Source organism: Molothrus aeneus, chromosome 1, assembly GCF_037042795.1.
Source record: "Molothrus aeneus isolate 106 chromosome 1, BPBGC_Maene_1.0, whole genome shotgun sequence".
NCBI lineage: Eukaryota > Metazoa > Chordata > Aves > Passeriformes > Icteridae > Molothrus > Molothrus aeneus.
Window position 1 is genome coordinate 63,899,861 of NC_089646.1, and position 25,847 is coordinate 63,925,707.

Below are 25,847 nucleotides of genomic sequence, written 5' to 3' on the forward strand. Positions count from 1 at the left end.
AGCTTGCTCACTAAGCAATTTAAAAGTATTCCTAACTTAGAGGAAAATTAAGGCAATTAAAAAAAACAAGTTAAACACTGCTACTGCATAATGTGCTAGATCTCCTATTTAAGTCATTTTGCTATAGGTGCTTTTAAAGGACTCCTTTTTTTGTTGTTGTTGGTTTGTTTTGTTTTTTTTAAGTCTTTCAAGGAAAGTTTAAGCAGCAAGCTTAGGTCGATCCTGGAAAACATCAGTCTGAGATATAAATGCTTCTAAAAGTTATGACTGTGTGAAATGGAATTATAATTGAGAGCATTTTGCAAACCTTAGCTGTAGGCTCTGGTTGAATGAAGTGCTACTCAAGCTCTAATATTGCAGAGTGATTATGAGTGATCATTCCATGATGCAGGAGAAAATTGAATTTTCAACAGTGCTGAAACTAGGACCTTAAACTGAGTGTGTGCTGGAGAAAACATATAATGGTAAATTTGGGCCACAGTTCTTTCCAAGTTTGGAGTATGTTACCCAACTTTATGTAGATTGCTGAATCTGTTGGCGTGGAAAGCCATCTCTTGAATTCCACCTTCAGCTTATTTGTGGCTTGCATGTAGAAACCACTGACCAAAAAAGTAACAGAAGCCATCTTGAAAGTTATGTTTCTATTATGTTATGTACGGAAGATTAAAGAGGAAAGAAAGAAAACTTTCCAAACTCATTTTGTTTTTTCTCCCCATGGTATTTACTTTTTCTCAGCTTCAAGACCTTTTTAAAACCTCCACCACCCTATTCCCAAATGTACTAAATAGGATAAATTTGCTACCTCGTGGTCCTGCCTCCACCCTTAGATTCTACTCAAAGCCTTATGCTTGGTTTTGTCTGCAGCCAGACACCTTTGCCTTGTGCTGTGTGGGCAGTATAAATACAGCACAGGGTAGTTTGAAAAAAGCAATATGGCAAGATGATTTAAGAGAATGTAACTGTGCATCCTACTGTAAATATTTACAATAATGTTGCTTCTTGCCCTTCTCTGTTGCAGTAGCATTTCTGAGTGCTCTGAAATGGCTATGGCATGATGATTCTTTACTTCTCTCAAAGGCAAAGGGGAGACAGTGTGGCGGCAGAGATGTTGATGCTTGTTTTGTATTAATGCTCTTTTTCCCTTGAACAGCACCCTGTTGAATTGTAGGTGGTCTTCGGGCTGTTTCTTCACTCTTTCCACTGATGATTTACTTCTGTGCTTTCAGAGTATTTATGATGTTTCTTTTATTGTTCCTCATCCATTTGGCTGCTTTTTATGCTGCAGTTTGTGTAATTTTTTTTTTTTTTTTGACTGGAGTGTGAAATGTGCTAGTCATCTTAAAACATACAAAACCAGAATGGAGTATAAAATATGGATGGCCTCAGACTGGAAGAATAATGTGTCTGGAACTTTTTATGCAGTTGCAGGCTCAAACCCCAAACAACTCCTTGCCTCCCTTTGTTTTTTATATGGATTTTATTGCCTGTAGTGAAATTAATAATGTGCTCCTTTTAAATACTAGCTTCATTCAAGGTGTTGTGCAGATATTAGATAATTGTTATTTCACCTCCAGAAAGGATAGGTATTTGTCTTTCTGATGGCCAGTACCCCAGCTTGACACTGGTTTTGTTTATTCCTGGTATAATGGAATATATTTGGATGTGGGACTGGTGGTGGGTGTGGGTGTGTGGGCTTCTAGAGATGGGCAACCCTCATCTGCCCAGCCACTGGGTAATGACCAGGGCACAGATGCATGTTGAGGAGATAGCTTGGGGTGCTCTGAGAAAAGAAGGGCATGAAACTCAAGGAGGAGAGCAAACAGAACTGTAGGGAAGGCTGCTGCAAGTAGCAGAATACGGCCTGTGAATGAATTAAGCTGGCAAAACAGTTGTATGTGCCTCTCTTTAGCAGGAGGCATACAAGAGAGGGACAATTCTGCTCTGGTTCCCAGGTGCCTGGAGCTGTCACGTCCCCCATGTGCCCAGCCTGGTAGCACATTTGGCATGAACTGCCCACAGCTAATCTAATCCTAATCTACTCCTGTGTTTCCCTTTCCCTTCCTCTGCTGCCTGGCACGTGTGCACCCCAGGAGGCTGCGAGCTCGACCTGGCCTGCTTCGTCCAGCTGATCAACGAGATGGGGGGGATGCAGCAAGTGACTGACCTCAAGAAATGGAACAAGCTGGCAGACATGCTGCGCATCCCCAAAACTGCACAGGACAGGCTGGCCAAGCTTCAAGAAGCCTACTGCCAGTACTTGCTCTCCTATGACTCCCTCTCCCCTGAGGAGCACAAGAAACTGGAGAAGGAGGTCTTGCTGGAAAAGGAAATCCTGGAGAAGAGGAAAGGACCTTTGGAGGGACATTCAGAGAATGCCTACAAGTTCCATTCCTTGCCCCGGTTTGAGCCCAAAAATGGACTCATCAATGGCGTGGTTCACAAAAATGGCTTCCGCAACAAGTTAAAAGAGGTCGATGTCCCGCTGAAGACAGGCAGGCGGCGGCTCTTTGCTCAGGAAAAGGAGACCACGAAGGAGGACGAGGAGGAGGAGGAGGAGGGAGTTCTTAGCGACTTACACAAGTGTATATACAAGGTAATGAGGCTGGCTCTGCCCTAGCTGTTCTGTAGAGCTGGTGATGCTGTTGTGTGGGTGGTGTCTGGGTGCACACCCAGCTGCCTGGGGAGAGCTGTGATGGGTTGCAGTGGCATTCCTGAGGCAGCAGGTATCATGGTTCTCACGGCCACGAAGTCTGGTGGCTTTATCCTGATGTGCCTGGTTCTTGCAGGATGTCTGGAAAAGCTGGGAGGTATTACTGTCATAACAAGATGCACTGGGCTCTGCCCCCCTTCATTTACTTGTGAGAGGCTCCCTGAATACCTCTGCCCAATTATCCTTGCAGACACAGATTTTATTTTCATTTTCTAGTGACATTTAAATTAATGTTCTGCTTTCTCATTCCTGCTTCTTGCAAATCTCTTGTTGAGTGAAGTAGTACTGCACATCAAAACGAACATTACTGGAAATACTACTACATTTAGAAAGGGCAAATTGAAATGCAAACAATATTTTCATCCACGATGCCAGACTTTGCTCAGCACTAACAGTCACATGGCTGCTCAGTCCTCCACATACCATTTACAAAGGAATGCTGACTCTTTCACTGTATTTTATTTGGCAGTCTCCTGCTCTGGAGCAGGACTTGGCGCTGCAGCTCACAGTGCAATTTTGAGTTGAGTTGAATGGTGTAGCTGCACACTGAGAGAAATATAGCATTGAGTGTCCGTGCCCAGTAAATAATATGCTGTTCTTCCCCTTCCAATCTCACTTCCATCACCAGGAAATGAAGCCAGATAGCCCAAAATGACTTATTGTTGAGCTATTTAGGGACTGCATGAGCTCAGGACTTGGGCTTTAAAAGCCTGCTTCAGTTTTCTTTTTGCAGCCTGTTATGATTTGTCAGCCCAAAAATTCTTTTTACTGGGGACTCTGGCCTCAATCCCACCTTGGAAAAGCAATCTCTTTTCTATGCTGCCCTTGGAGAGAAGCTTATCTAATGACTCTGTGAATAGTGAAGTGGCATTTCTGTGCTTAATATCCTGTGCTTAATGATGGTTAAATGAAAAACTTGATAAACCTTACCCTGACTGCTGCATGAACAACCTCAAACTTAGTGGCGGAGTGCCTTTTTTTTTCTTTTCCTGTGCAAGTCCCACTCAAAGTTCAGTAGATACAAAATCACTCAAAATGCAAGTTTGGGATTTGTGAGATTTAGGAAGTAAAAAAAAAAAAAAGGCAAGTGTAGCTGGTATAACTAGTCTGAGTTTGATGAGGATCAGGCCTTTACCCCAAAAGGCAGAGAGCTCCCAGAATTTCTGCTTGGTGACCAAAAAAAGCGCTGGCAGTAGGGGCAGCATCAGAGCCCGAGTCTGACAATAGCAGGTAGAAATACTTCTGTCCTGAGCATGGAGGCTGTTAAAGAGGAGCATCACTGAGCCCATGGGTGGGGGCTCTCCCCACCCACTAAAGCAGCTGCAGCACATGGAGCTACTCAGAGAATGCCTTGGGTTGTCCACTGTGGTACCAGCAGCTTCCCAGACACTGGGAAGTGTCTGTTTTGATCCCATCCCACGTTCTCTCTAGTGCAGAGACTGGGAGCTGCTGTCACAGGTGATGGACTGAGGGGAAGGCCGGGGGAAGCAAATCTCTGGTGGATTTCTGGAGAGATCCCTGCTGTGAAGCACCCTGTGAGACACCTGGTCAGCCTGAGTGCAGAGAGGGGAGTGAAGCTTCATTTCCACAGCACTCAGGGTAAAGCCCTGTAGGAGGCCTGATGCATTAATACTGGTTATGTCATTTAGAGCAAGCCTCAAGACACAGAAATTATGCATTAAGCTTGATGCACCAGGGTAGCCCACAAGATGTAAAATTGCTGTAGTTCATCACTAGGCTTTAAAAGACTGAGGGAATGTGGTACTGGCATCAGTTGTAAGCAGAGAGTGCTTGGTGGCATTTAATGGAATAAGCCTTTTAATCCTGATTGTGTGGATGGGGGAGTGTTCTTTACCTAATAACATCTTCCTGAGAAAATTTGAATTTCATTAACAGAACCTGCCCTCATGTTACAGTTTCCACATATGATGGGATTGTAATGGTTCCTTTTTAAAGCACATTGAGCACATTGCTAATTCTAATAAAAAATGAAAAACACACATAAAACAAAAAAAAACCCCAAACCCACAACAAACCCCCATGTATGTGAAAAATGCCCAGGTCAATATCTTGAGGGCTAGAGGGAGCACATCAGAATCATATGGCTTTAGTCCAGTTTAGGCCATAAAGTCTATTCTTCAGACTATGAAGAGGCCATACATTTAGGATTTCTCACAGTAATTTCTGCAGCCAGCACATGCTTGAGCTGTTTTTAGCAAGACACATCCAGTCTTCCAGGAGCAGTTACCACCATATCACATGTCAAGGTTAGAGTCAATCTCCTTTGTGTTAGCCTGACTTTCTGCCAGGACTCCCAAATTATTTTCAGTGTCTCTCCTTCCCAGGCTGTGAGGCCTGCTGTGCTTTTAAGTGTGTGCTGCAGCCTGCTGTGCTTGCTTGCTTTACTCCCAAATAAGTGGTTTTTCTACCTGACGATGAAAATGTTGTCATTTCTAAGTGTGTGAAGTAAACTGCTGACATCAAAGCAGCATCTGATGCAAGATTTTCACATTTCTTTCCCCAGTTTTAGCTCTGAAAATATTTTTAAAATCTTTACTGGTGCTGACTGAAAGCAGCAGTTATTTCCATACAGAACAAACTGAAGGCATATTAGCAGACTCATTAGAGGGACACACAGAAGAAATCACAATGCAAGTTTTGCCAGCCCTCCCATAAACAGTCCTGGAAATCCTGTGCTGAGCTCTCTTCACCCAGAGACTTGGCATTTTCATACTCCACTTAACAGGAGACCCTCCTTCCCACCTGTGGCTATTGTGAAATCTCTGGTTTCAGCTCATATTTTTGTTTGCTTTAATGTATTTAACATTCATAGCTTTGCAGTGTCCTTCTCTCTGCCTTCCCTCCAGGGTTGGTGGTGATGGTGATGCTCCCCCTGGGTTGGCTCTCATGGCCCCTGCATCAGACCTGAGAAGAATCAGGGGAGGAAATAGGAATTTCTTTTCTTAAACCTTCCTCTCTTCTTGTCATAGAAACAGAGACTTTACTTCGTACCTAGAAGCTCCTAGGACAGTTGTTGAACTGCTGAGATACTTTTCAGGGTGTTTAAAAGGTTATTTTGCTCCCCTGCAATTCATTTTGTGTTCTGGTTAGAATGCTCCGTTAAAACATTTTAAACTATTTTCTGTGTTGTCATCAGAAAATGTTACAAGATTCCTCAGATTTAAGAAAAAACCAAACCTCAGCCATTTAATTTGTTTTACAGTTTTTAGGAGACTAAAAAGATACCAAATTCTTGGCAGAGGAAGAAATGGGTATATGCAATTTTAAAGGGTTAAAGTGTTCCACTTTTCCACTTACTTTTTTCTTGCTCGCTTTGTACTTCTATTTTCTTTCTTGTCTATCGGAGAAATGGAAAGACATGGCTAATCTTGGAAGATAAGGCCTTAATTTTGTTTTTCTGCATAAGATGAGAGGAAGAGGCAGGGCCCTGAGAGGAGGCAGCTGCTGCAGTGCTGGTTTGCTGCCGGTGGCGGCGGTGCCTTGGTGCGGGCCCTGCGCTTTATGAGAGGTTTTGTTGTAAAAGGCTGCCACAATAAACCATTCACAAGGGCATTAAAAGATGAAGGAAATTGCTTATTGGATCACAGAGAATCCAGCTCTGAAGTTTATGGGAAGCAGAGTGCCCCAGGCCCTGGGCATTTCACAAACTTTTTTTTTGCTAAAGCTAATTATGCAGCATTCAATTTAAAAAGTGACAACGTTACAACCATATGAGCAGAGTGATAGACTTGGCCTGTGGGGGAAAGCTGCTTTTATATTCTTTCTAGTTTACTCTTGGACATAGTTATTAAATAAATTAAACACAAGAAAAGGCTGAAGTGGTTTGGCAGATCTGTTTCATAATTGAAAAACTAGAAAGGTAACAGTCCAAATAATAAAACTCATTTATGCAGAGTTTTTAAGCCTGTGGTTGCTCAGATGAGCAGTCAGGGGGCACAATGGGAAGGAGCAGTGGATCTGGTGAGGGGGCACAGACATTTTGCACTCCCTGTTTGCAGAGTGCTGCTGGTGTCTGCCTGCAGCAGTGCCCTCAGCCCAAGTGTGGTGCCTGCCAGCTCTCCTGGCATGCAGCTTCCCAGCATCCTCCTTCTGCCCTGGAGCAGAGGAGGCAACAGAGGTGTTCCTGTCTGGGCACACCATGATGTCAGGGCTGAAAAAGGAGCAAGTGGGTTCTCGTGCTCTTGCCTCCAAAGCCATTGGACGATGCTTACCAGAGCTTCTGGTGGTGTAGGTGTGCAGGAAAGCAGGTGCCTGGAAACTTTGGGCTAGCTCAAGCAGAAAACCAAGTCAGAGCCTCTTCTTGTACAGCTCCTGCAGCAGTGCCAAGAATGCAATCACTTATTCAGCAATTTTACTGTGTTTTCCTTTTTCTAACTTTGTAATAACAGGTCTTGGTTCCTTGGCATTTGGACTGCTTTTATTGAATTGAGCATAACTAGTTTTTGAAAGCAAGTGATTACAGTAATCCTGGCAAACTCTGCTTTTTGTGACGCTCTTCCACCACATACAACGTTTGATGCTGAGCATTTCCGTGAATTTCCTAAGTCTTTTGCACCTGCTCCTTGTACATAAGACCATGGCCACATAGTCCCTGGATAATGTAAATTGCTGTACATTACTGGATAAAGTAAATTTTGACTGGCTGCATGCTGGGTTCATTGCAACCTGTCATGGGGAGCTGGGCCATGTCCATCCTCTGTATTTATCAAACACCAAGTGTTGTGCTGGACAAAGCAGTGTTCCTTCTGGGAACATTCAGTTGGCCTTTTTACATGGTGGGTTTGGGAAGTTCATGTGATTGAATTTCTGTATCCTCTGAGGTATTTTATCTCAGCAACAAAGTGAGCTTTAGACCCATCCTCTTTCCCTCTCTTGTCATCTGGGATCGAGCCTGTAAGGAAAAGAGTGAGGGCATGGGGGAAAGTACGCTTGTTTTTTCATTTTCACTTTTAATTTTATTTTATTTTTCCACAGGGTAGGTCTGTTTCTTTAACAACCTTCTACCGAACAGCAAGAAACATCATGAACATGTGCTTCACAAAGGAGCCTACAGTAGCTGAAGTAGAGGTGAGGCCAGCGCAAGGGGTGGTAAAGGTTTTTGTTTCAGGGCACTGAGTATGGGGATTCAGGATAGTTGATTTCCAAGCATTTCTCTAATCAGTTTAAGGCTGTCTAGTTTAGAATTTAAAAAAAAATAGTCAAATAGACATGGTGCTGATTCTTCCTTTTTAAAAATTTTTGAACATTTTAAATAAAGGTATTGATGAGCTGAGGAAGAGAAAGAATTCTTAATCTGACATGTGCTGAAATACAGAAACCAAGGGGATCTAAATTTTGCCTGCCTTATTGTGACTTCCAGTTATTTATATACTTATTTTTAAGCCATAGTTTATGTTGAATTACAGTGAGGTCATGAAAGCCTTGTAAATTTCTGGGGTTTATATTTTAATGAGAGATACCTTGTTCAGCAAATTTAAAATGCATTACTACTTTCTCTTACCACAGCAAGAATACTGGCGGATAGTGGAACAGAAAGATTGCCATGTAGCAGTGCATTGTGGAAAAGTAGATACCAACACCCACGGGAGTGGTTTTCCCGTGGGAAAATCTGAACCATTTTCAAGGTAAGATCCCCAAATCCATCCTCTTTATTGACTCACTCCTGAGCAGAGCCCAGCAGGGCAGCTTGGCACGGGAGGTGCTGGCATTGGGAATGTGCACTGACTGTCTCCCTCTGTGTCACCCCTCAAACAGGCATGGGTGGAACCTCACAGTCCTTCCTAATAATACAGGATCCATCCTGCGACATCTTGGTGCTGTGCCTGGTAAGCAAGTCCCTTCTCTGCTGGTGTCAGTGTCCTCTGCTGTGGGCACCAAATGCCTCTCCCTCTTCCTGCCCCCCTCTTCCCCAGCTGAGTGAGCAGATATACAGTTGTATGTAGGAGGTGCTATTTAAAGGGGTGAAGGCAGCCATGCAGATAAAGGATTAATGAACAGTTGAGACCCTGTTCCTGGGAGGAACCAGTTGTGCCTTCAGTATCCCTTGCTGTTCTTGCCAGGCTGTCAGTGTTCTTGTATGTCAGGACAGAGCTGTGCTACTTCCACACTCGGAAAATGTAGTCTGTAGCACTGGGAAAAGCAGCACACACAATTCTGAATGAATTGACACAAATTCTCCAGCTGCCTATACACCATTGCAGTTTACTGATAAGAAACATTGGAAAAACAGTGGAATTTCCTGTTGAGATCAGGTGTTGAGCCTGAACAAACCAACTGAGAAACAGAAGGTACCTGTTGAAATGCTTTACATGAAGCAACCTCCTCTGATCAATGGCAGTGAGCTTTAATTATGGGGATTTATGAATTCTCCTAAGAATAAAAGTTTTATACAGCTATTAGAAGACAAACATGTTCAAGGGCACTGCAGTTGGCTGCTAGATATTTTCTTAGTGGAAAATGCTGGATTTGTTTCATTACTCCCTGTAAATTATTCACTCTGATAGGAAGATTTATAACTTCAAGGGTCAGCTAACAGGGAGAATAAGATTTTTGATTTAAATGCCCTCTCAAACTGTCTTTTACTGAACAAACTGAAGTTACTCAAAACTCATTTTTCAATCTCTTTGTTTTAGGAGTGACAATTCCTTGGCTAAATATTGGCATGGTCTTTTCTACCTCATGCTGGTCTCGAGACCAAAATCACCTTCCATACATTGACTACTTACACACTGGTGCTGATTGCATTTGGTAGGTATTCCTGTGGCTTTTCTTCACATTCCCTAAGGTGACTGGCACTAGTAGCAACTTGTGTAGTACTTTTGCATGAGGGAGTCTCACCTAGGGGTCGTGTGTGTGTGTGTGTGTGTGTTGTTGGGGTTTCCAGTTTTAATGGGAAAATGTGATACAAACTTAGGAGATGAAAACCCCTTCCTGGAAGAAAAGTTTCACTTGGTATTCCATGGTCTATTCTGGTGTCTTGATGTCCCCATGGTGGCAGTGGCATCATGGACTGCTCTTTATGCACGTCCAAAGTGTGTTCTCATACATTTCTCAGATGCTGCTGATGTCAGGGGTGCTGATCCAGCTGTCACTGGAAAAGCACATGGCCCAACAAAAAGGATTTGAAATCTGGAGAAAACCGTGAAAGCAGGATCTCCCCTCTGTCTCTAGATGTGTTAAGTTGAAGAGATGTTCTGTATGTGATCCTTTCAAGGGGTGAAGGTGTAACTGCTGGATTATGCTGCAGACCTGGGAGTTTGTCACTTTCTGTCATGGGCATTCCATGGCTCTTCTCCCTGTTCTGTGAATCAGGAATCTGTAATCTTTTATAATAGTATACTGTCAGGACAGATCACCGAGCAAACTACATTGTCCTCAATCTTAGGTGAGTCTGTTCCTCTAAAACATTAAACTAGTCTTAAATGACAGTAAATTCCAAATAGAAGCTGTTCAAGAATCCCCTAATTAAGTTCTGAGGCCACTCTTCATGCTGTGTGTCAAAACATGTGACTCTTGGGATTGAACAGGCTTGCATGCAAGCCTGTTTCCTCAAATTTTAGGAAGGACTACTGTTCTGTTTTTTGAATCCAAGAAGAATAAAAAGCCATCTGCTTTATCTTGATGGACTTATACAGATGAGTACATAGCTTAAGGCATCTTTGTGATGATAGTCTTGATCAAACAGGCATAGTAGGCAGGAATAGCTCATAAGAAGGAAGTGAAACTCCTTTGTCTGTTGAAGCTATTCTTCAGCAAGGCTGCCAGCCTGAAGTGTCAGGCTAGTATTCATTAGCTCATTACAACTTTTAATAGTGCAATAAAGCATCCAACTGTGTTAGGAGAAGATGAATTTAATATCTGCAGGTCTGGCACGGAGCAGCCCTGACAGCCTTGCCTTCAGTCACTGCTTTGGGGACAACAAAGTGGCCACTGGGCTCCAAACATCTCCTCTGTCTTGCCAAGTCCCTCTACCACCCAGAAATCTTCTCCAAGGACAGATCCCTGTGCTACTCAAACCACTTTGCTTACCTGCAGATTGCTCAGCTCACTCTCTAATTTCTCAGGTTTTACCTCCTGGAGATTAAACGGGGGAGAACTCAATTTGCATGCAGGGCGGAGGTCAGTGACCTAACCTTTTTATTCTGGAGGGATCCTCAATGCCCATTAAAAGAGAGAGGGAAATCTTGTTCTGCCAAGACATTCAGAAGTCTACACTGGCTGCTCACTTCCCATTTTTATAGGTACATCAGGAATTGCAGATGAGTGCAATTGCAGCATACACCAGTTGCAAAGGATCTCATTCCCCTCTATGCCCCAGGTATTCAGTTCCATGCACTTCTCTGCTGCCCCTTCTCTTCACACAACCTTCCTAAGCATTTTCCTGTGCCTGTCTTGTGAGGGACTGTGTGCTTGAATATTCTGCCTGCTCCAGCCATATTTTGTGACTCTAAAAGAGAAGAGTGGGTTCTGCCATGATCTGGGTTCAAATTTAAAATATTTTCATCCCCGTAACTAGAGTGATACACCACATTTGGGGAGCTGTACTGAAGCTGTCATTGTTAGCAACAAAGTATTTGAGACACAGATTACAATTAAAATTGCTGTTTGGACTTGATCCTTACTTGTTCCAAGATGAAGTTCTTCTACTTCACCTCTCTATAACCCTGGGAGTTCTTAGCAAGGCCCTGACCATTGTCAATATACCTGTAAGGAGTTGGTCTTTGTACAGCTGGGCAACCAGCTCAATAAACTCTTACTGTGGCTGCACTTAGCCACAGCAGATAATGTAATGTCTTCTGCCTCTTGGCTTGAGGATCAACAAACACAAATCAAAGTCATCATCAGTAGAGTGAAGCATGAGGAGGTGTTCAGATCATAGGAAGTGCAGCCTCCTACAGACTCTTCAGTCAGGATAACCCTGTGTGATGCACATGGAGTTAGTGCATGTTATGGGCAAGTACCCTGACAAGGTGTGTAAGGCCAGGAGAACCCTCATGAAGTTTCAAAAACGACTCTGTGTGTGTGTGTGTGTGTGTGTGTGTGTTACTGGTGTGGGGGCAAATGGACTCCAGGTTGAGGTTTCATTGCCTAAAGAGAAAGGGTAACTCATGGTAAGGCTGGAGATGCTTTTGACTTGCCTGAGCATCCCCCCTCAGATAGGCTGCAGGCAAGAGCAGTGACCAGTTGTCACCATATCGCCTCCTTGCATCCAGGAAAACAGCAGATCTCTGGATGTGTGGCTCTAAGACTTGAGAGTCCTGTGTTACTTCTTGTCATTCTGCTGAGGGAGCAGTGCTGGCAGTGAGCACAAGAGGACAGCTGCTTCCTTGGCTTCTAAGCAGAGGAGGATGTGCAACTTGGCAGATTCCCCGCAGAGTTTGAAACCTTTCCTGCCACTTTGGCTGTTCTTAGTCAGGTCTTGTGTTGGAAGGGAGAGGAGGGATATGGGATTTGTTCAGTAAGCAAAGCAAGAAGGTCTTAGGCAACTTAATGCACTAACAGTAGAGGGAAGTTGTGATTTCTTGACTGTTACAAACAGAAAATGTTACTAAATGTGAAGATCCTTTGGTTGATAATAAATACAGTCTTTTATGGTAAAGATAACAACATATATCGGTGCTCACAAGATGCAAACTTTTGTCCATAATTAGCTGTTTTGGTGCTGTTAAAGTGACCATCAGTCTGTTGCTGGTTTCTCTCCTCTTACTCTACAGAGGACTGAGTTTTCACATTTCTGGTTTGGGGATTTTGTGTCTTCTGATACTTGCTGAACACAATCAGACTGAGTCTGAATAGACAACTTCCCTTCAATCCTCAGTGTTTTACCAAAAGAACTGTATGTGAAACCCTGCGTTGAATTTCTTTCTTCTAATCAATGTGCTGGTCTGAATTGTCTGTTACTGTGTAGCTGTGGACTGTTATTTACTCCACAGTAAATCTTTCTCTTTTCCTCTGACAAAACAACAGGTATTGCATTCCTGCTGCGGAGGAGAACAAACTTGATGATGTGGTACATACCCTGCTGCAAGCCAATGGCACTCCAGGGCTGGAAATGCTTGAAAGTAATGTAATGGTAGGTTAACATTGGGAGAGGTGTTCCCATTTGAGAACCCTAGGCTAATCAGGAGGCTGGTTGGTTGGGGATTTATTTTGGTTTTGTCTTACACTGCAGCAATGCAGAGGGGGCTACTTTCTGTTTGCAGTGTTTACCTACGTGGTATTTTTCCAACAAGGCTGTAATAATGTATTAATATAAAAACAAACATGTAAGTATAATAAATATCCATTTTTAATACTGTCTGTAATGTATTTAGCATCACAAAGGGAGTAGGATTTAATCAATTCATCTGCCATGACTGATATTTTATGATGCCAGCATGGATAGGAGAAATCTAATACTTAAGTATTTTTGCTTCTTTTGTTTATCTTTTGGATAACAATTTATTTTTAGTGCATTTAAGTACAAATTGGGGAGCCCATAACAAAAAACCCTGTCTTGGTTACCCATGTTAACATCTCACAGAAGTGCATTAGTGCACAATGGATTTAATGCAAGTGGGGAAAGATCAGATGGAAAGCTGAATGATCTGCGTTGCTCTCTGTAGGAGCAGACAGTGTTCTGTCCTTGGGCATGGGGGAGTTTAAGCTGTTGGTTTTAGGAGAGAGAGGCATTTCTGCAATTGTCACTGCAGACACTGAGGTTCGGCACATGTGGGATGGGAGAGGGAAAGCAGCTGGAGCAGAGCTGTTCCCAGAGCACAGCTTTGCTCCATGAGCTGTAGCATGGCAGCACACAGCCAGGAAGGAAGTTCCCATTGATTTATTTTCTCTTTTTCTTTTTTCTCTGTCTTTTCAGATCTCCCCAGAGGTCTTGTGTAAGGAGGGGATCAGGGTGCACCGTACTGTACAGCAGAGCGGGCAGTTTGTTGTCTGTTTTCCTGGATCCTTTGTGTCCAAAGTATGTTGCGGCTATAGTGTTTCCGAATCGGTGCACTTTGCTACCACCCAGTGGACAAGTATGGGCTTTAAAACAGCCAAGGTAAGTTGAGAAAAGGAGTTAAAATGGATTCACGGCCCTGCCATCTAAAAGGACAGCAGACATTCCAGGAGTTGGTAGCCTTATGAGAGTAGTGCTACAACGTCTGTTTTTCTGGACTACTAAATAAACAAAAAAAAAAAGGAAAAAATTCTGCAAGGCATAAGACGATCCAGTGTTGTCAGAAAAGTGACTGAGTTGTTAACTGACAGATAAAGACTTGTGTATATATAAAAAAATCAGAAGATTGTTGTGCCTGCAGACCAGTTTGCAAGGAAGTGTTTCAAAAATCCCTTCAGAGCTAATGATTATACATTGTATTATGCTTACTAGTTTTTTTTTTTAAGTGATGTTTTCTAGAACCATTAGAATCTCAGGTGCAAATATCTGAATAACTGTGCTTGTTAGCTCCTATGGTAGGCAGAGTCAGTTAATACTCACAGCTGTATTGCTTGTTTTTCTCTGCCCCTTCATTCAGGAAAAGCTGTTGATCAGGGCAATTTCAATTTAATAGACTTGAAAATCCTTAGGTTCACTGACCAGCCCATCCAATACCAGATGTAAATAAATAACCTTCCCACTCCCTTCTCACACAACTGACCAAGGCAGGTTCCCTGCAGAAACAGGTGATTTGTCCAGTCATCATGATCCTGGCTACATTTCTGTGTTCTTGGACAAGCTATACGTCACTAATTGCATTCCCAACCTTCTGAAATACACTCTGGGTTACAGATACTATTTTGGTAGTGTTTTATAGCTAAGCCACGAGTAAATTATCCTTTACAGCTTCAGACCAAGTTACTAAGTAATTAACTGTAATATGTCCACAGTTAGGGATTGCTTCTTTAGGGTAAATGGAATTCTTCCAGCCTGGTTATACTAACTGTATATTAACTTAGTTTGAAATAAAAGGTTATTTTATTATATATTTATTTTGGGGGAAGGTGGGAATTGTGTATATCTATAGGTAAGGCATAAGAATCCTGAGCTAACCTTTCCTGTCTGAGCGTACATGATTATATTAACTCCATGTGCTGTATTTATCTCTCTACTGAACACTTGTTTGATATCGTGAAAATGCTACTCCTGTAAGAGACAGAAATCACTATGCAGCAATTAAACAGCTCTTGGTGCCTCAAATTCTGAAGAACAGTTTCTTTTGATTAATTTTTAAGAGCTTTGCACTGGGTAAATATAAGCTGGCTGAAATCCCGCAGATTACTGTCTATGATAACCTACCTTGGAAATTGAAGTCACAGCTCTCACAAACTTTACAAGAACCACAGATAACATGTTTATATCTAAACAACTTATGAAACATCTACTGCATTGTTCTTTTCTCTTTTTTTTTTTCTTTTTCCCTTTCTGTCCTCAAACTGTCTTATGTTCTGAATTCCCTTTAATTTTGGAGATTATTTTTTGGTTCCTCCACTTTGACAAGGCACTTTGCCATCTTTGCCACAATGCTGGCCAGGATTGTGCTTCCCAGAGGTGGTGAGATGATTTGTGTAATGCGCAAGATTCCCCTTTTGGACTGTGAAATGAACTCTGATAAACAACTGTACCTTCTGTCTGTTCGTTCTCCACAGCAATACTGACAATTTTTAGCATTTGATAAATTAACTTTGTTTTCATCCTGTGATACTGTGACCTGATTTTTTTATAGTGACTCTCTTTATATTACTAAAATGATGTTGTTTCATTTCTGTATTGAATGACTGCTCAGTCTCCTTTAATACATGAAAAAATGAAATTCTGCATCTGAAATTGCATTGATTTCAGTCTTACAAGCACTCTGGAAAATCTGTTGGAATAAAAGAGTTTATATAAACACCTGTGTAAGGCGACAGTCAGGTTTAAACTAGACCATATTTGGAACAAGTTTGCTGGTTTTTAAAAGCACCCTAAGAGCTCTTGAAATGTTAAGGTAAGGATAAGAAGAAGATTTAGACTTGTGGTGGAAGAGTGTATGTTTGGAGTGGGAAAGGGATAACTCCATAGCTTCAAATAAGGCATTGGGCAAAGTCAGTGAAACTCATTTAGGACACTGAAATACAGAATGTTGGACTAAATGAAGGCACTCTGGGTTAGAGGTTTGGAAATAAGAGGGAATGTCTGGTTTTAAAGGAGGGCTTTGGTGCTCTTAAGGCCTACCAGAAACTGGGTGGGAAGAGACTCAGCTGGTATTGCAATACAAGAGGAAGAAGTACATAGGAAAGATGGAGTTAGTCTTGCAGCTGGAGCAGCACTGCTGCACACACAGGAGAGCCTACAGTCCATAAGCCAGGTTTAAGTCTGTTACAAGTGACACAATCCCTGTGCACTGATCTCCCAAATAGGAAAGTTGTATTAGTGCTGTACTCCCTGGCCATCCATGGAAGACGCTGGCAGGGGCTGGACAATTATTTCCCTGCCTCCAATTTTAGTTGGGGTGAGGAACATGCCTTTAAAACACAGCAGGTTTCCCACTCCTTGGCTCCTGTCACAGAGCTGTCCCACCCTGAGCACATGGGGCTCCTTCAGATGAAACCAAAGGGAACGTGATCCTACAGGAATGTACCTGATGTCCTCACTAGAAAAGAACTGTACTGTGGTGGAGAGCAGAGATTAAGAACCTTGGAAGAGCAGTAAAATGCTAAATAACCACTGCTGTGGAAGTAAATGTACAAAAAAATAAGAACAGTGAACTACCGTGATGGCTTTTGCAGCAAGGTCATGGCCTCCAGCCCTTGAAACTTTTGGAAGTAGGTAAGGACAAGAGTTGCAGCTGAGAAAGTCCATGAGCATTTTTGGGAGAAAAACCTCATAAATAAATAGAGAGGTGAAGTCCACACACCAAAAAAAAAAAAAAAACTGATTTAAAGAAAAGCAGAGGATGGGTCAGTTTTTATCATGACGGAGGTCTTTTTCTGCATTCTTCAGGAGTTTGTTCTAGCACAGTTTAATGTATCCATAAATAACCTAGGAAGGGAAGTTAATGGCAAAGCTAATCCTTTATGCTGAGGATATTAACAGTAATGGCAGCAAAAATTAAAGCTACGAAGTGTTGCAGAAAGATCTCATGATACCGAGTGATCCAAGTGAGAAAATGGTAGATGAAGTTCAGTGTTGATAAATATTAAATTTAAATTTAAAAACATAATCCTAATGTGACAGATACAGAGATGGGCTCTGAATGATGGGCTCTTGCTACTGAGAAAAGAGGTCTTTGGGTTCCTATGGAGCTGTCAGTCAAGTGCTCTGGAGTGGCATAACAAAAATACATCGAGTGTTAAGAATTAGAAGGAGAGAACAGATAACAAAGCAGAAACTGCTCTGCACTGTGTAGTCTTGGAGGTTCGTGTAATTCAGAGCCCCTAATTACAGAAGGAATGTAGAGGAACTAGAAAAAGCACAGCAGAGATCAATGGTTACAATTATTAATTAGCCTCTGCATTAAATACAAGAGTACTACTCAGCCTGGAAAATGAATGACCAAGAGATGCCTGAGATAAAGAGAGACCACAAGTGTCAGGCTGATGACAATTATAATGTGAATGTTCACTGACTTCTGTGACAATGAAAAATGTGTCACTAAAAGAAATAATCAGGCAGCAGTACAAGTCTGTCGTAAAATACCTACCTGTGTATTTCACTACTGTATGGAAAAAAAATGTACCTAGTTTCAGAAATTCAGATAAATGCAGAGATGCAGCAAGCTGTGCTAAACCCAGCTCGGGCTCAGGGTGTCCCTGAACTGTCACCCAGCTGGAGCTGACCTTGCTTTCTTGTCCAGCCACCCACTGTGGCCTTTATTCTGGCTGTGTGTGTTGCCTATGCAGAATTTTTCCCTGGATTGGAGTCTGTTCTTGTGTACACAGCCTCAGACTAAGCAAAACTAACATGGAAAAATCTTCCCATACCACTCCTAACAGTGCAGCTGTTCCAACCCCACAGAGGGTCTAGCAGAGCAAATGGCTTCTGAAAAATACTTTTTTTACCTCTGAACCTCTTTTAACCCTTTTTGGTCAGCAAAGGCTGCTATTCCATTTTTTGTGATAGTTATAACTTGAATGCATGCAGTGGGTGCTATTAAAAATGATTAATTTTATGATACATTGGTTGTGAAAAAAGAAATACTCGGAGCCTGTAATTAGGGTTACAGAACAGGATAAAAAAAAAAAAATAAGGTAAAAAATTTTAAAGTCTTCAGGGTTGTGTGTGCTGAGTAGGTTTTTGGCAGGTTTAAGCACTAACCAGAAATGTCACCCTCACATTACAGTCCAGTGATAGCTCATTTGAGCTCTCTTGACTCTATATAAGCCAAAACAGACCTCTGTAGCTACTGGGAAAATGCTGCACTTTTCCCACCTGCACATTAAATCAAGGAATTTGCCTACCTAAGGATTATCAAAAGGGTTTCAGGTACCAAAATAATTTGGTTTGTACTGGGTGAAAAACACAACTTTAAAAGCTTTCACAGAGAGGAGCCAGTAACAGGCAGAACTGAATCCCCCTCTTTGCCTGTTGTCTCTTTTCCCTGGCATCTGCCTGTTCTGCTAGGCTTTTTATGTTTTAAAAGAAATGAAGTAACACCTGTCCTGGTTTTCAAGCAGGTCATATGTATAGATCTTACACTATTTGTATTCTGAACCATCCAGTGTTACTGAGCTTGAGTGATGGTGTTGCTCCTCTTGCCCTGCACGGGAAGAATTTTTAGGGAGAGAATTTTGAGGTGCTTGGAACATAAACACTTTGTTTAAATGGGACGATGAAAAGATTTTACTTGTGGTTGTTTTAAAAGGCTACTTTTTGCTTCAGTTTATTAGTATCAAAAATTTAATTCATTAACTTTGAATTAGTTCTTGGTAACATTTTATTTTCAAATTTTCCCATAAACTAATGTGGCAATTTCCTCCTGTCCCAGGAAATGAAGCGACGCCGTATAGCCAAACCATTTTCAATGGAAAAGTTGCTTTATCAGATTGCAACAGCAGAAGCAAAAAAAGAAAACGGACCGACTCTGAGTACAATATCATCGCTCCTGGGAGAGCTCAGGTAATGAATTAGGGGCCTGCTTACCTCTTTTGTTTTCATTGACAGACTCCAGAGGTGGATGACGTGGCGTAAGTAATCTTTTCAGACATACCTTGCCCCTACTTATCCAAGCCAAAGCCCAGCAGATGAACCTGAAGACAGGCACACATGGAAGAAGCAGCTTCCTTGGTTGCAGCTGATGTGACAGTGCCCATGGTTAGGATGTCTAAACTCTAAGAATTCCCTACTTTAGACCTCTTAAAAAACCTGAAACTGCAGTTTGCACCAGGTTTTTATTAATTCTTGGTGCTGAGAGTTAAGATTTCCTGATGCATTATGTGAACTATGTGGTGCCAAGAGGTTAAACACCTTCCTTGAGTTTTTCAAACTTTTGGCATCAGTAGTCACTGCCAGTCCATGTCTGTAGTGGGTTTTGCACCAGAAACCCTTGTCTTCAGCATCAAGACTGTTATACTACAGGTGCAAAAGGTCCTTTGTATACACCAAGTTGTCTTGGTTTTAAATAGTGAGTAAGAGAGCAGTTGTGCATGCATGGTAACGCATCTGGCGTTAGAACTCCAGCATTTTAAAGAGTAAAAGCTTCACACTTCTTTTTCTCTTCAGTATTAAGGACACTTGTTCAGGATTTCTCTTAAGATAGGTGAGAAAAGAAAATATAATGTTGCCTGGCTTCCTGTGTAATGATCTTCTCTTTTGTTCCCTACCATGTAGTTGCTACCTATCTTTCAAGTTTGTGACAACTGATACTCGAGATGTCAAGAAAGTTTTGATGAATGGAGTCTACAAACTGTATTTAACTAACTAGCATGTTCATTTGGAAAATTTCCAGTGACATATTGAAGGGGAAAACAGCCCATGTGTTGTTTAGTGTTCAGAAAGAAATGCAAAGAGGTGTGCTGACTGCTTTACCTGCAGGTGGCTCCCCTGCGGAAATAACCACTTTCAAGTGCCTTTTTTTCCCCTTGAAGAGGAAGTCTGCAAGTACAAAAGGCGAAACAAATGTTGGTGTTTGCTCTTAGACCATCACATCGACCTTTATCAGAGTGGTTCTCAAACTTGTTCCTATGCATAGGTTGGAATTCACTGGAGGATGTGGATCCTTCCTGTGGTTGGTTATAGGAAACAAAAGCCCAGACAAAAAAAATCTAAAAAAAAAGGCAAAAAAACCCCGAAAACATCTGAAGTGGAACACTGTGGAACATATTTTTTATCCTTTGTTTTGTTTTGCTTGTTTGTTGTGTCTCTTGCTGCTTCTTCTCCTGATATGCCTTGGTTGCTCAGTTTGCCCGTGCCATTTGCTTAGCTTGGCTCTTCACTCATCTTCAGCTGTGTCTGGTGGTGCACTTTTTTATCCTCCCCTTCCATATGCTCGGCTCACTCCACACTTGCTGTCTTCCACTCAGCTCCAACCCAACCTGCTCTCCTAAAGCTGTAGAGTTCAGCACAGGAGGTATTGTTCACCTTAGAGATGCCGCGGGTGAAGGGCAGCCGGAGGGCTTGGTGGTTGTCCTTTATTGACATCTCCTTCTTTTTCCCTGGGTGTACAGCAAGATCTTCATCTTTTGGCATAGTCACTTGCCCTGCTCCCCCTCTCCTGCCTGAAGCACCTTATGGCAGCAGGTCCTTGGTTCATCTCTGCCTCCTGATGAAGGGGCTGTTGCTCCTGACAGCCACGGCTCCTCTTCTTGAAGGTGGCTTTTGGCAACTTCAGGAATGACAGTCATGTTAACCACAGCTCGCGACTCTCCACATGGCTCAAGCAACCATCGACCTCCAGGAAGTCCTCGGCAGTCCCCACTTCTCTGTGGAGCAGTTTGAGAACCATTGGCTTGATACAGTGGTCGCTGTTGAAATCCGGAGATAGCTTTTGCTATTAGGCAGCGTTTCCCGGGCGCTGGCTGTGTCTGCCATGCCTAGGGAATGGCACCAACCTCCGACAACACTCAGGGCTTTGCTGTGTGGAGCTCAGGTTTCAGTGATGAGCGGGGTGATGGGGTGACTGTGTGTGGCTCTGTGGTGGCTGGAGGCAGTGCCAGTGTCTGACTGTGCCCCCGTTCACAGGGACACGGAGCTGAGGCAGCGGCAGCAGCTGTACGAGGCCGGTCTCCACTCCTCGGCGCGCTACGGCAGCCACGACAGCAGCAGCGCCAGCGTGGATGGCAAGAAAAAGCCTCGAAAGTGGCTGCAGTTGGAAACGTCAGAGAGGAGGTGTCAGATTTGTCAGCACCTGTGCTATCTTTCCATGGTGGGTACAATCCTTTGCCACTCCTGGGGTACTGTCCCCCTGCTCTAGCATTCCAGGGATCTGTAGGCATTCGAGAGAGAGCCATGTCCTGCACAGCCATGTCCATGCAAGACACAGAGGTGATGATGTGGCATTTACTGCCTTGACCAGTAGTGACAGAAGACAGCAGTGACAGCTGGCTTCTCACCCTGCCAGAAGGGATGAAGCAGTGTCCTCAGACACCTAAGAGATCTTTGCACTGCACTAGGAGGACTAACAAAGACACCTGCAGATTGCCAGCAGCAGTAAGTTGTAACAGAGCAGGTCCCAGGATGAGCTACAGCTCAGATATGTGCCATGAGCCTCAGGCATGCAGCCACAGCCCATGCTGAGACAATGTTCTGCAAGCCAAATTGCAGGGGAGATGTATCCCATCGATCAAGCTGTTTGCCAGCCTGTCCAAAAACAGCCCAAAAATAAACTTCTCTCTTTTAGAGGCAAATGACTACTGGCTTTTGAAGGTGTGCTGACCACTGTGGTGACATTTCCAGGCTTAGGGCTGTATGCAGAACACCTACAAACACAGCAATGTTATTAAAAACACCAGAAGCCCCTCCCACAGCCTTATATACCATTTTAATCCTAAGAACAGGTATTCAAATAAATATAATGCAGAGTATGTGAGTCCATATTTAGTCCTTTGGGTTTGGGAGGTTTTTTCTCTGTGATCTTTTGGGAATTGTTTTGGTTATAGGTGTTTGGTTTTTAATGGAAATGAAATGTATCTGCATATAATCAGATGTAGCTGTTCCCTGCCCTAGGATAAAATATGCTGAGTTTATACATGTTTTTAGACCACTTTTTAAGCAGCATTAGTTTGAAGTAACTTTAGAATGAGTTTATTTGAAAAAAACCCAAAATACTAACCAGAACCTCTTAATGGATCTTCTGGTGCATTTGCTCTGGAGTAAGTTTAATAATGGGAAGGATTTTTCCATGTCACTCTTTAACAGTAGTTGTGGATAAAAAACTCCCAACTTGGTTTGATAAATTCCAAGCTGAGTGTGCAGGCCTGGCGGGCAGCCAGCTGAGCAAATGTCACCATTGCTGAACAAGACAGTAGTTGAGGAATCCTGTGGCTAAGCTGATTATATCCTTGTTCAAGGCAGCATTTTAAATAATGGGAAACTGCTCCTTTGAGGAGATCTTTAGGACTGCATAGGAGATGCTAATAAATGCATATGCTGTTTGGATTTAGCCCTCATTAACATTGGTGGAGGGTTTTTTAAAATTATGGATGTATTTGCCAACCTATCTCTGTAAAAGAGATAGGTTCTTTCTAGCTGTTGCACATCCTGAATGATTTCACGATGTGCTTTACACCTCCTTCCACAACCTTGCAGTAAAATCCAGGTGTAGTAATTCAGGCCATAACTGAATACTGTGTGGAGAACACAGGTACAGCTTGGAGTTTAACTGCACTTCTTCTCCCCCACCTCTTTCATGTAGGTTGTACAGGAGAATGAAAATGTTGTCTTCTGCTTGGAGTGTGCCCTGCGGCACGTGGAGAAGCAAAAGTCGTGCCGGGGGCTGAAGATGATGTACCGCTACGATGAGGTGAGCTGACACTGCCCTGGGTGCCCAACATTTGGGAGGACACTTCATTCTGCCTTTGTCCTGCTGAGGCCTCAGGAAAATGGTCTTGGGTTTGGGTGTTTGTCTTGGTTTTGTTTTTGATGTGGGAAGAAGATGCTTTATTATGACTTAGTAAAAAAAAAAAACAAAAAGGGAACATGATGATACAGATGAAACCTGAAGTACAAATTCCATGAATATGTGCCACAGAACATAAGAAGCCGCTTGATGCTTTGGGATGGAACATGAGGCTTTGCTTTCACTGGTTATGCTGTGGTAACTTCTGTACTTTGGAATACCTCTGTTGGTAACTGGAAGTTCAGTGGACTTTTTTCCAGTCCAGCATGATCGTCCTTTAGGGCAGACTTGCAGAGCACATGCAGATGAGAGGTGCAGTGGCTCCAAGCAAATGTGATGATGAATAATCCCAGAACTCAAGATGGGGATTTAGGACTGTGCCTGGGTTCTAGGCTGAGGCTCCATGTCTTTAGCTGTGAGGGGACTTGGCCCCAAAGGTAAAGAGCAGAGCAGTGGGAGAAATGACAGGTCAGCTCTTGGAGAGCAGCACTGGGTACAAGCAGCTTTTTAAGATGGGCTTCCCAGCATTTCTGAGCACTCCATTGCACTCCTGTTTAAGTGACTCTGGAGGAAAAGCAGATACTAATTTGTGTTTTGTTTTTCCCACTTCCTGAACAGGAACAAATAATCAGTCTTGTCAATCAAATCTGTGGAAAAGTATCTGGTAAAAATGGCAGCATTGAGAACTGTATCAGCAAGCCTACACCAAAAAGAGGACCTCGTAAGAGAGCAACAGTGGACGTGCCATCATCTAGGCTTTCATCCTCCAGTTCATCCAAAAGTGCTTCAAGTTAATCCTGAAGATGCCAACACTCTCATTTTGTCAATTTATATATATTTTTTGTAATTATTATACCATAGTTTGGAGTACTTGCTGTAGAATACAAGCTGTCTTTGCACTAGCTCTAAAGAAGATTTTCTTCTGGTTTTAGAGAACTAATTTTGTTTTAGCATTAAACTGTTGAAATTTTTTTTTTGTACTTAGAATAGATAGATACAGCAGTCTGATTTTTTTAAACTGCCGTATGTTCACTGTTTTAAAACCGGCAAGGGGCTGATAAAATATGAATTTGTATTGTCCCTATGGCTGAAAAAAATAAAAAGCCTTTTTGGTAACTGTGAAAAAAGGCTTTTAACCCATTTTTTGAATAGGTTGAAGTTTGATGTGTTTTATAATTTGTTCTCCGGTCATGTGAGCAGATTTTTCTAGAGAGAAAAGGGATAGGAGACAAAAACTTGAAAGAAATTGCTTTACTTTGGCTGTCTTTTATTCTGTCACAGCAAGATGAGTTTTGTAATTTTTTAAATTGGAGAATACACACTTTCTTTGGGAGGTTATGGCAGCTGAAGATGGACTTTGTTTCCTAACTGTAGGCAAAAGGAGGAGATTTGGAGTATGTTCTCTTTTACCAGCACATCACTATGCATCTGTTTTGAGGGGGAAAAATAAAAAAAAATAATAAAAAAAAAATTAAAATAAAAAAAAATTAAAAAAAGGAGGAAAAAAGACTGCCTGCCTTGAGGAGTTATGTGAGGGAAAACTGTGCCTGATTTCATTAGGAAATCCATTCTGTTATTTTTTGGTGCTGTTGGCTACTTTATCAAAAACCCTTCAATAGCATCCTTTAAAAAAAAAAAGATAAAAAAAGAAAAAAGTGATTGAAGCCATAAGTGCTTCTTTTGTCATAGACGTGCAATCTTTCTAACATTCCATTTCCATTCCACTGCTGTTTTTCACACCTTTACACAGTCAAGCATTAATTTTGTTTTGAATTTGTTTCATTATATGATCACATTTAGAGCCACTAGCAAGTCTGCATATTTCTTTTGAATGTGAAAATGCATTTGCTTTCATCTTGTCTATTTTTTCTCTTCATGTTGTAACAAAAAAAAAATCACACCTTTTGTACATATGCCTGTAAATTTTTTTAAATACTTGAGCCTTTTCTTGGGGTGGGGGGAGGGATGGCAGAGAGACAAGATGAAGAAAAGCCTTACGTTTCACTTTCTTCATCGGTTGGATTGGATGCTTACAGGGTTTTTCTTGTAACATTTATAAGTGCTGCTTACATCACTGAACAACAACAAAAAATAATAATGGAGTAGCTGTTGCCCTTTTCTGGTTGTGTGTACAGTATGTGTGGAATAAAAAAGGGAAAATGTTTTCACAAACTGTTCTGTTTCGTAATTGAATTCAACAATACCGTAGCTACCCATATTGCACTGAGCTTGCCAGTGGTGACTGTCAGGAAAGTCCTATAATACAATTTGTTGATTGTTGTTGCAGAAGACTGAACTGTTTTGGAATATTTAACAATAACATAAACAGAGTCAAGTGTTTTCAAATGTGGTTGTCTGGTTTTTATGGCCTTGCTGTGTACTTTTCCCTCTTGACAGTAAACTTCTGACTATGGCTTACAGTTTGACATTTAATTTATTAGCGCTGCTCTGCTCTCTTTCCTTGTAAGGAAAGACTTCATGTTGTTTATTGCCAGTTTTTTGTTTACTTTCCAGGTTTGTACTACGAGGTTTAATAAAAAAAACAAAACTTTTTTGGACATTTTGTCTGTCTTCTGGAAAGCGAGGGAGTAAAGGAAGCTCCTTCAAGATAAATTTCAACAGCTGCCTTGTTGAATAGTAAATCTCTTAATTGTAGGTAGGGAGCTTCCAACCTTCATTTCCCAGGCAGGGATCAGGAAACACTTTGTCAGCTAACAGGAGAATCCTTAAGGAAAGTGGCCACTGCCCAGCTGGCAAGCAGGAAGGAGATACCCCCCTTCCCAGCCACTGGCTTTGTCAGGGCAGGTCTTTGGAAGGGATCTACATCACAGCTCATCCTTTTACTTACACTGTTTCTGATTATATTCCTTCCCTCTGTGCAGGAAGAGCAGGAGCCAGGAGTCTTCTCAAAGGAGAGCAGATCCCTGAAAATAGAGCATGAGACTTGACAAGCAACAGGAGTTAGACATGGTCAGACCTCAAGTTCAGAGAGAAAAACAACTGCAGAAAAAATGGGAATGAGATGATGCCTATAGGTCCTGAGGTTTCTAAAATCCACGCACTTAATTAACAATTAACTCAGGTTTATCTCCCTAGTGTAGTCAAAC

General features: G+C 42.2%; 1 protein-coding gene across 1 annotated transcript in view; it reads left to right on the plus strand.

Moving 5' to 3' along the window:
* Positions 1 to 25,298, plus strand: part of JARID2 (jumonji and AT-rich interaction domain containing 2) — a 211,095-nt gene extending 185,797 nt beyond the window's left edge. The window contains exons 8-18 of the mRNA XM_066558193.1: positions 2,091 to 2,593; positions 7,706 to 7,798; positions 8,237 to 8,355; positions 8,486 to 8,556; positions 9,364 to 9,478; positions 12,698 to 12,803; positions 13,587 to 13,769; positions 18,673 to 18,803; positions 20,865 to 21,048; positions 22,537 to 22,644; positions 23,359 to 25,298. Coding sequence (XP_066414290.1) covers positions 2,091 to 2,593; positions 7,706 to 7,798; positions 8,237 to 8,355; positions 8,486 to 8,556; positions 9,364 to 9,478; positions 12,698 to 12,803; positions 13,587 to 13,769; positions 18,673 to 18,803; positions 20,865 to 21,048; positions 22,537 to 22,644; positions 23,359 to 23,535 — 1,790 coding nt within the window. The 3' untranslated portion in view covers positions 23,536 to 25,298. The remainder of the gene's footprint in view (positions 1 to 2,090; positions 2,594 to 7,705; positions 7,799 to 8,236; positions 8,356 to 8,485; positions 8,557 to 9,363; positions 9,479 to 12,697; positions 12,804 to 13,586; positions 13,770 to 18,672; positions 18,804 to 20,864; positions 21,049 to 22,536; positions 22,645 to 23,358) is intronic.
* Positions 25,299 to 25,847: the final 549 nt, after the last annotated feature.